The 10,273-nt window shown below is 34.3% G+C and overlaps 1 protein-coding gene across 1 annotated transcript; it reads right to left on the bottom strand.

Moving 5' to 3' along the window:
* Positions 1 to 91: 91 nt before the first annotated feature.
* On the bottom strand, positions 92 to 9,492 carry TRAM (translocating chain-associated membrane protein 1). The gene is made up of 7 exons (XM_019043164.2): positions 9,246 to 9,492; positions 8,339 to 8,530; positions 7,719 to 7,834; positions 6,497 to 6,712; positions 5,833 to 5,942; positions 5,077 to 5,373; positions 92 to 4,296 (listed from the first exon to the last, which is right to left on the bottom strand). The coding sequence occupies exons 1-7, from the start codon at positions 9,369 to 9,371 to the stop codon at positions 4,202 to 4,204; spliced, it is 1,152 nt and encodes a 383-aa protein (XP_018898709.1). The 5' UTR covers positions 9,372 to 9,492; the 3' UTR covers positions 92 to 4,201.
* Between the last annotated feature and the right edge of the window lie 781 nt (positions 9,493 to 10,273).

Raw genomic sequence — 10,273 nt, 5'->3', positions numbered from 1 at the left:
TTAAAAATAAAAATATTAAATTTAATTCCCAGTATTTTAGATACACAAACATTTGAAACTTGATTCATGAATTGAACAAACCTGAAGCGAATTCATTATGGAATATAACTTTATTGAAATAAAATCTGGAAGAACACACAAATAGAAAGAGACATAAAAACGATTATAAATGACAGATAAAGAAGGACGAACTCATCGGGGCAAAATGCCACACCTATTCATAACATTCGACATACCGAATTGAACGGCGATGCACTTATTTTCTCCCAAAATTTTGATCAATTCACACACAACAAATCGGATTTATTAAGCTCCCCATTTTAGAACTTTGTTTTGAACTAATTAAAAAAGATGCCATGATTAAGGATTTAAACATTGCACTTGGTGTTTTACTTTGGCTTTAAAAAATCCAAATTTATACTCAAGCATTTCCGCAGCAATATCTAGAAATACCAAATGTTTCCTTCACAAAACTCATCCTGTGGCTGCTGAGTAAATTCGAACTCTAGTCGAGACTCGTCCGATTAATAATTAAAATGTAAAAGTAAAAAATGAGATGATTTTGCCCTTGAAGAGCAAAAATCTATTCAAAATGTCAAAAGTAAATATCAAAAATGAAATAAATAGTGGATAAAAAAATTAAGAAAAGAGAAATCATCACTAAACGCGTAAATCTATTTCGACTTAAAAAAGAGAGAAAAGTGGAAGATCCACGATAAAAACATAAACTAAGTTTAGACTAAAGCTAATTTTAGACAAGAAAAAGTTGTATTGAGTAATTTTTTTCACTCCAAAATTTACCTACAGAGCTGAACTCGCGGAAAAAAAAAAAAAAAATACAGATGAGTTAAAAAAGTTGTCATCTTCACAATTGAGAGCCTATACTGGTATACATATTGATAAGTATATCATGCTTTAATTTCCTGCAACTTTGCTTGCGATTCTTGAGCTCAACAAGTTTTCATGCCTAGACGGCCGTTATAAAGGGACGTATCGGAGATTAGGACTTATTGAAGCACCAAAATATCGTACAAGGAAAAATTCAATAGATTTGTTTTAAAAAAGAAAGTGGATTTTGACTTCCTGATTCAGGACTAAATTGTAAAATACTAATCGAACAATGCTTTACTTACAAATTAAAGTCTGACATGGACTGATACACTATTGAATCAGCCTCAAAAATTACAGGAAACCAGTCATGGCATTTTAAAATGAACTTTTGAAATGTAACAGAGCAAGAAATGGAAGCTTTAACTTGAATAATCAAACAAATCTCAGGCTTCAGAAAAGAATATATTCTGTTTTACACATTGTTACATTCCTTTTTGTCGGCATGGTAATTACACCTAATTTAAAATAGGTTAAATGACTTCAATGGATAATTCAAAAAAATGCCGCAAAAAACTGTTTAAGGCTTAATTACCCTGCATCTACGGATCGCAAATACTTAAACTCTGTAAGAAGGGATGGATTGTAATTTGATTGCACTGCATAGGACTGAGGATATTTTTACAAAGAAAAATTTATCAGATGAGAAATACGTAAATGAATTACTATTTAGAGAGGCTGAGGAGGCTGGAAGAGAGGCTGCCAAAAAAGATGCTTGATTGGGTTCCTCCTGGGAGGAGACGTAGGGGACGCCCAGTGAGAGGTTGGCGACAGGGGGTGTTAAATGAGATAAGAGATTGTCAACTCCCTGATGACCTGTGGGAAGACCGAGCTTTGTGGCGATTAGGCGTCGCACAGCGCCAAAGAGCGCTATAAAAGCGACTCATATATATATATATAATTACTATTTAAAATTAGAACCGTACAGTTCAGCTTTAAAGAAAAATGGAATTTTTAAAAAACTGTAAATTTTTTTACCATCATTAATCAAGTGATATAGTTGTAAAATGCTAAACTCAAGCATAGTTTTCAAGGGTGAAAAACTGCCATGACAAGAAAAAATTAAAGAAAAATTGTTTAAACAGTTTATTTTTAGCGGAAGCTGAGGATACTTATTTGAGAACCAAAAAATTAATGATAAATAGGAATACCCAGCCTCAGTTTTTTTTTTTGGACACCAGCAGGTGGGTAATTTGATTTTTTCACCCAAACGAACACATTTAACGTGCCTAAAAAAATTATACCGATCAAAGTAGCAATGACCTTAGATGAAGGCATAATGCAATCTGCCCTGGTTCGTAACACATAGGAAAACCGGACATATTTTGAAGTCAGAAAAGTAAAAGCTTGGCTTCGATGATTAAAAAATTAATTTTTTTAATGAATTAGACTCCATTTCAAAGAAAAATTAGCTTCAAAATGTTGAAAACAAAGTATTTGTAGAGATGGTCTTGCCTGAGACGGCTACTCTCCATAAAGGAAGTTGGTTTCTGTTGATTGTACGCAAATGATTTTAATCAGTTTTCAACATGTGCGTATATTTGTACGTTGGGCGACAAAACTAAATGCTAAATGAAAATAAAGTAGACTGGTTTTCCTGAACTTGGATAATCTGATAATTCCTCATTGATTCAGTGCAGAATAAAAACAATACTTCCTCTACCCGCAAGGGGAGCGATAAAGTAAAAATATTTGACATTGGTAACAAGCACCTGCCGCTCAGTATCAACAAATTCTCTGAGATAACATAATCTTGTAATGAGGTAGGATTACTGACTTCGATCATTCTTAAAACGAAAAACTAGGCGATTATCCATGTTTCTTTTAGGTTTGCCAGGCTGTAGCAACTTTATAAGTTTAAGTCATGCAACAACAGTGGCGAAGTGTTAAAAAATTTCAGGAATCCAAATTTTCCTGACCAAAATGACAAAAATTTTTCTAGCTCATCCATAAAAAAACTACCAACAATTAAAACTAGAATAAAAGAGTAGCATTTCTTTTAAGATCGATTTCAAATGCTAGATTTTTCTTCTTCACTGCCAATAAAGCAAATTGCTTGCTTGCGATTTCAAAGATTGCACTAAAAAGTGATTAATGGAAATACTTTTTAAATATTTGACTGACATCTTTGTGTTGGAGATAAAATTATGACCTGACTTAGTCACATCTGTGCTGGCATTAGACTGACATCAATCATAACTGATCTTTCATGATTTCAATGACTTCAAGACAATGATTCCATGGTGAATATAAATTTTTATAATGATAGACAGAATTAACCTTGAAAGGTTAAGCAAGAATCGGGATTGATTTTTCAGGCAAAGTTTAAAAGTCAAACAATTTTTTAGATAAAAAATTGGTCTGAGTTTTTGCCCGTTAAACTTATCTCTTTTCCGCATCCACTTGATTCAAGTGATTAAGGAAACCAATATTTCAACGTCTAAAGTCAATACACGCATTACCTCAGATTGTGATTTGTAAATATCTGCTCATGTTTCAATTCTTTAAAAGAAATCTTACAACAGTTCCTATTGGAATTTTCTATGAAATTACTTCACTGTAAGAAAACATAGTGATTTGTTTTCCTTGAGGAAAATAAAACATAATCAGAGATTTTTAAACACTGCAATTGGACTGAGTTAAGCAGAAAGGAACCAACCCACATTTTGGAAAAAAATGAGTTATGAGTGGTTTTGAACTCAGCCACTGCTCTACTATCTATCGCCAAAAATTTAAAGTTTTTGTTGGAGCAAATTTTGCAGAAATTGAACTTGAAGTTTATGTTTTACATTGAGTCTTATGCAGGAGCCAAACTTTAAACCTCTTTTTCTCGGTTCGATCCCGATGTGGCTTGGTTCCTTTCTGTTTAACTCCGTCCAATTGAGATATGCATTTTCCGTACTTGGCCATTGATTTGGATAAAATTATTTTCTACTGTGGATTCAAAACCACTTTTGATTCAAAAGAAGAAATCGAATCTGTTCACTTTAATCGACTTTTCCTCAATCAACCCTATTCATTGAAAGTTTGCTCAACTGGTGGCAATACTAATATATGAATCTTGCCATTAACATTGCTCCAATCAACCCATATTTTACATGTTACTTTGCGTATATATTTTGACAAGTATTCTGATAACCCAGAATTGTCTATAACTGTAGGATTTTGGCCGCATTCTACATCACAGATGATCACTTTATCTGGCATGCGTATATTCAATGAATCATATTTACCAAGTCTTCAATAATCAAAGAAAATGTTTAACTTGAAACGGGAGCAATGCATTTAGGATGTAAGAAAAAGTAAGAGGAGTCTACTTGGTTTTAACAGCCCTTGATCGCAAGTTTTTCTTCGTATTCTGATCAACTTCGGGCAGCTCATTATCATCATCAGTGCCTCCGCGCTTTTCTGAAAATAAAAGATTATGAAATATTAGACAAAGAAAAAGAGAAAACAAAATTAAGTATTCTCGTGTAGTTTAGTTCACTTTAAGAGTGAAGCTGACTTAAAGAAATAAAAAATGCCTAACACAGCTCAAATATTTTGTGGATACTTGTTCAGTGTGACAGATAAGCTCAGACTTAATGCTTGTTACTTGAGTGGTTGTTAGGTTATAATAGTCATACAGGATTTCATTCCAGTATTGATGACTGAAAGCAAAAAATGCATACTTCCATTGCAATGCTTAAAAACCTCCGATCAAGTTTTATTTTCTTCAAGGAAAATTTAACTAAATACTTCCTTGCAATTTTGTGTGATTTTTGTTTTTAGAATGAGAGAAGAAAATTAACAGGACATTTCAATGAAGACTGTAGGTTAGTTTTTCTTCAAAGATATAAAACATCTGACAAAGTTCCAATCTGAGGTACACACTTTTTTACTTTAGATAGTCATCGATATTAATGGCCAGGGAAAATTACGGTCAAAAGACAGCAGCGTATTTGTAAAATATGAAAATACCTATGTGCGCCGGCAGTCTTTTAAACTAAAAAACAACTATTTTCCAGGGCTTCAAGAACCGTTTTTTTTTCCAGTTAAGAGTTTTTCCATTTGGGGTGCACAAGTTTAATTTTAAATTTACAAAAAGAGCATTAAAAAAAAGAGAATACATAATCTAGCAAAATACTTCAAATTAAAAAAATGTTTGCCGGATAAATATGATAAAAAAGAAATTATAGTTGATTTTACCATCCTTCTTCTTGGGCTTGCTGGCTTTCTTGGCAGGTGCTTTCTTGACAATAGTTGGTCTCCATTCTCTGAACTGCTTCAGCTGATCAGTGATGAAATGGAACATCAAGTATCCTTGCACGATACCGACAGACACAAGAGCTCCTAATCGCACTGGTGGGATATTGAAGTTACCGGAACCCAAATCCAAAACTTGGTTATCACTGAGAGCCAGTCCATACCAGAAGGTGAGGAATGACAGGATGAATGATCCAAGTCGCGCCAGGACGAAAACAACGTTTGAGACCAAGTAACCAACTGAAAAAACAAAGATACTCGACTTCAAGCTACTGTTTGAAAAATAAATATATGCACTGAGTCATAGTCATTGTGCAGTTTCCAGGACTTACTACAATTGAAAAAAGAAAAAAAAAGGAATTGTTGCAATGTTTATATGAAATACTTTTAGACACATGAGGAAGAATCAAAGCAGCTTAGAATCATAATAATCTCTGATTTCATTTCATTAATTTTAAAACTCTTTTGTGCTGCATAACCAATAATTCCATACAGTTTTCGTATCAAGTTCAACAACCCTCTTAGTTCCGAAATCCCAGCTGTTTCAACAAAAAATAGAAAAAAAGAGGTCATCTCTTTTTGTGAAGGAGGTCACGGAATTGTGAAAGCACATCTTTAATTTTTCTGTGGAAGGGGTAAAATTTTTCGCATGAAATTGTGGATAGCTTAGAAGAATGTGCACTCCTAGCTGCTTCTTACCTTTGCTTCCTTTTTCTTCTTTGTCACAGAAATCAATCAACCTCGCAACATGGAAGAAACCTTCAGACAAATGATGAAGCATTAGTAAGCAAATTCCAACGCGGTTGAAGCTGAAATCATATAGAAAAAGAATTGAATAAGAATTACAGGTTGACGAAGCTAAAAGTTACATTGACTAACAACCCTGACAAACTAATTAAATATTAGACAATATCCCCTCGACCCTCTAGATTTCTTTCCAACCTTGTCTATTAATTACTCATATTTCAGTTCTTCTTTACCCGAAGGTTTAGACCCTGAAAAAGGTTTGAAGGGAAGGAAAATAGCAGAACCTTCGCACTTCAATAACTCCTTGACGAAATGAGATTGGTGTCTTGATATTGAGATACAGTTTTCACTAAAAATCTTCTAAAATTGACAACTTTAAGATTTTGTAATTTAGAGGTTCAACTGTCAGGCGTGATTTCACGATTAATTAAGGAAATCATAGATGGAAATGTAAAAGTTTATAAATTCTTCTAGTGACTACTTATTTTTTATGATCCAAAAGTTGACAAACTAGATTCACTTGAAATGAAAAGTTCAGAGCTCTTATCTCACATTTTTTGTGTGAAATCTTGTTTACTTCATTGGAAAAAACATTTCTTATGAAAAATATAATTACTTTAGGAAATACGCAGCTGCAGAAAAGACTAAACCAGCTGTAGCATATCGAATTCGCTTGCCCATTTCTTCCCTTTTTGTCTTCTGGAAATAAAGTTCCGGGTAGCAGTGGAGCCAATACGCTATTTGAGACAGGAAGAAGAATTTTGTACTGAAACCCATACGAGAGTGTGGATATCCTTCCCATAGTGAAGAAATGTTGAAGATTAAATTTTCCCTGAAAACAAAATAAATTTATTAAATATCTCAAGAGAAAAAATATTAAAGCACACTAAAAAAAAACAATTAAAATGAATGATACAGCTGGATCAAAAAATTGCCGAGGGCTATTTACAACAAGAGATGGCAGTTTATTACAGAAAACTAGTAAGAGATCAATGAAATATATAAGTTATTATATTGTCTTTAGTCACAAAATTTTGCTTTAGCTTCAACATTAAAATTCGGAGAATACACAAGAAGAATGATAGCCACTTAGACAGTGATACAAAGGGTTATATTTCTATTCATGTATTGAATGAACTTACCACGATAATGATACTGAACTAAGTTCACAGTGATTTTGAAATGGTATGAGCTATACATTCACAGATTGAAATCCGTTAAAATTATGATTAATATAAAAACTTTCAAAATTACTTGAGCTGATTAGATACATTTTTCAGTTAAGTAGTCATTAATTTTCCTTTGTTCGTCGTTGCATTCTGGTAAAATTCAATGGGCCTGTTGCAAACTTTTGCTAGAGCAAAAAAAAGAGTTGTTACTCTCAGAAAGTGTCTCAAAAATCACGATGAGCGCATCGGCAAAGTCTGCAATGCACTCCTTACTTCACAATTTGTATGAGAAATTTGCGTTTTTTCGAGATTCCCGCCTCAAAAACAATACCACGGCAAAGGTGAACATTTCATTAGAAAAGTCATTCCATCCAACCCCTTCTCTAACAAAATGTTCACCTGTGCTGCAGTATCCTTTTTGAAGCTCAAAGCTTAAAAAAACGCAAAGCTCCTAAGCAAATTGCGAAGTTAGGAGTGCATTTCAGAGTTTACCGATGCGCTCATCGTGATTTTTGAGACATTATTTATAAGGAACGACTCTTACTTTTGCTCTAGCAAAAGTTTGCGACAGGCCCATTTGACAAGTTCTTTTTGTAACTCATCAAAATAAGAATCGCAATTGAATTTTGAGTTCTTGATACGTTTTGTAAATTGATCAAAGATACCTACTTCACAATGATATCAAGGCCCCAAAGGAATGATAGAAGGTAAAACACTGCAAGCTGGCCAGACTCATTGAATTTATTGTGTTTCAGTTTCGAAAGGTGGAGTTTCCTTGTTACTTTCTGAAATCATAAAAAAAAAAAAAAACAAAGTCATAAACAGAAGCTATCAAAATAAAACAGTTGGTGAGAGAAAAACTTGCATAGAGAGAGGACTTCGGTCATAAACAGCTTGCTGGGGTAAAGAAAAGTTCAGTGTGCGGAGCAAGGATTTTGTTACAGATGTCACAAATTCACTCTGAGACAAAGGGTAATTAAATCAATGTCTACAGAGCCTTGTGCAGCATATGTTGACAAAAATATCATCCGCTTGAAAATGGTAATTGACAGGAATATTGAATCATTTTTGTCCTGACATACTGGGCGTGATTCTAGAAAAGTTATTTTGCACTCTATCATTCACTGTGTGCTTTCTTCGGTGTAAGAAGCAATCCATGAAAGTTGCAAAAAAAATACATAAGTAATGGAAAAAACCACTAAGCAATAAATTGACAGGAATACCAAAATATCCACTGAAATAAAACCATATATGTATGTTAGAAAAAAAAAAGAAAATCAGGAACTTACATCCAAAATGTATTCTTGCCATATGGCATGAAGAATGATGATGATCAGGAAGTAGAAGAAAACAACACAAGCATCTTTCCAGCCATATGTGTACAAAATGGGTCCATTATCAAGGGGTTTAGCATCAGGTCCAACCTCCGCACTTGCATTGTGGCTTAGTCCAATAAACATGTAAGCCAATGGCGATGTAGCCTAGAATCACAGAGCAAAATTGAACATCCGTTGAGATTATACTTTCATCTAATGCGAAAGATTCAAAATTTTGCGAATGCTCCTCAAAAGATAAGGAGAGCATACCAAGAAAAGTTAACCATGGATGAATAAATTGGAAAAATGCATTGCCCACTTGAGGTAAAAGAAATTTTGATACATTTCCTCTAAAAACTAAGAGGCGATTCATTTCCTAGAGCAGAGGTTACATACACATCGAATACATGAGTGATCAAAGATTGTGGATCCAAATTTTTTCGACTAAATTTACAGTGTTACAAACTGCAATTTCATATTGGGATCGAGGTTCAACTTATTGAAGAGGTCCGAATAAGAGTTGGCGACGAAGCTGAGGAATATGGTACATTGCTTCATTTACTTGGTGAAAATTTCATCTCCACTCCTTCAAAAGTGGTAATTACTGTGCTCTCAGGATGACGAAAGGGGTGTATACTTTTACGTATGATGAAAACACTTTTACAGCTAAACAAATACTTAGTTTCTACGACAAAAAGTAAGCTGAGTTGTCGCTTCCTGATAGCACAGAACTTGTGATAGGTATGTTGATCTGATAGGACCCACAAAATAGTTGATAGACTACCCGTAAAGTGGCTCACTGACCGGCAGATCAAAAATGAGTAATTTTGTGTACTTAATTGCTAATTAAGACAATTTCTTGACTTGAGATAACACTTACTTGGACCATCAGACCTATGATAAACACCATAGCAACACACGAAAAAATGTCAGCATGATTTTGTATGACGAATTCGTGACTTAAAATAGGGGGATTTTTGGAAGTAGTTTTCCTTTTCAATCCCATTTTCACGGGAAAAGTTCAACTTTATGGATGAATTAAAAGAAACAGACACACGACACGAAAGTAAACCAACTCAATTCTGGCTACGTAGCCTGCAGATCCGGGTCCGTCCGGCCAACGTAACAAACGTAACGGCTGCAACGTCGCACAACGTTGAAGAACAAAGGATGCGCACCAAAAACCGGTGGTAGTTTTATGGCGCCAATTTTAAAATTCACAAACCCTTCCCGAGTATCGACATTCGACGGTGAGACTACCAGACCACGTACAGTATCTCGTTTGCGGTGTTTAAAGATTTCCGCTCCCATTTTATCTTTTTAAAGGAGAACAAATCAATATCATTTCTTGAAATTTTCACGGAGTTTTCTTTGCATAGAGAGAAAAAACCACAGACATTTTCAAGAATTAACGTTGAGTAGTTTTCCATTTAAAAAATAATGTAAGACAGGATGTCTACGACGTTGCAAATCGAGATACGTGGTCTGAAAGTTTCACAGTCAATATGTGGGCATCCTTTGAGTTAATTATTTTAAACCCTGTGCAAAATGAGTGGTGTCGTAGCAGGTAGAGTTCTCACATCATCTACTGATTTGGAATGAGACTGAAAATCTGCCGTTTTCATTTTTGCATTTAAATTGTGAGTGCAAGAGATAAATCGTGGAGTCTCTTTCTTTTCAGCTATGCTATTTTGGCGTTAATTCTCAAAGCTGGGTGGCTACCCACCTCTTTTAAGGGAGTTGCTACAGAGATACTGCTAGAGCTGACTCAGGGAATTTACTTTCTTTATGATGCTTGAAAGGAAATTCCATAATAAGTGATAGGTATCTTTTCTCTTTGCAGAAAAGAGAGAATAAGCAGTAACTAGATCACTTAGATTCCAAAATTTTCCCACAATTGAAATTTTA

This window comes from Bemisia tabaci, chromosome 5, assembly GCF_918797505.1.
Source record: "Bemisia tabaci chromosome 5, PGI_BMITA_v3".
In the NCBI taxonomy this organism is placed as follows: Eukaryota; Metazoa; Arthropoda; class Insecta; order Hemiptera; family Aleyrodidae; genus Bemisia; species Bemisia tabaci.
This window is presented reverse-complemented; position numbering and strand designations above follow the sequence as displayed.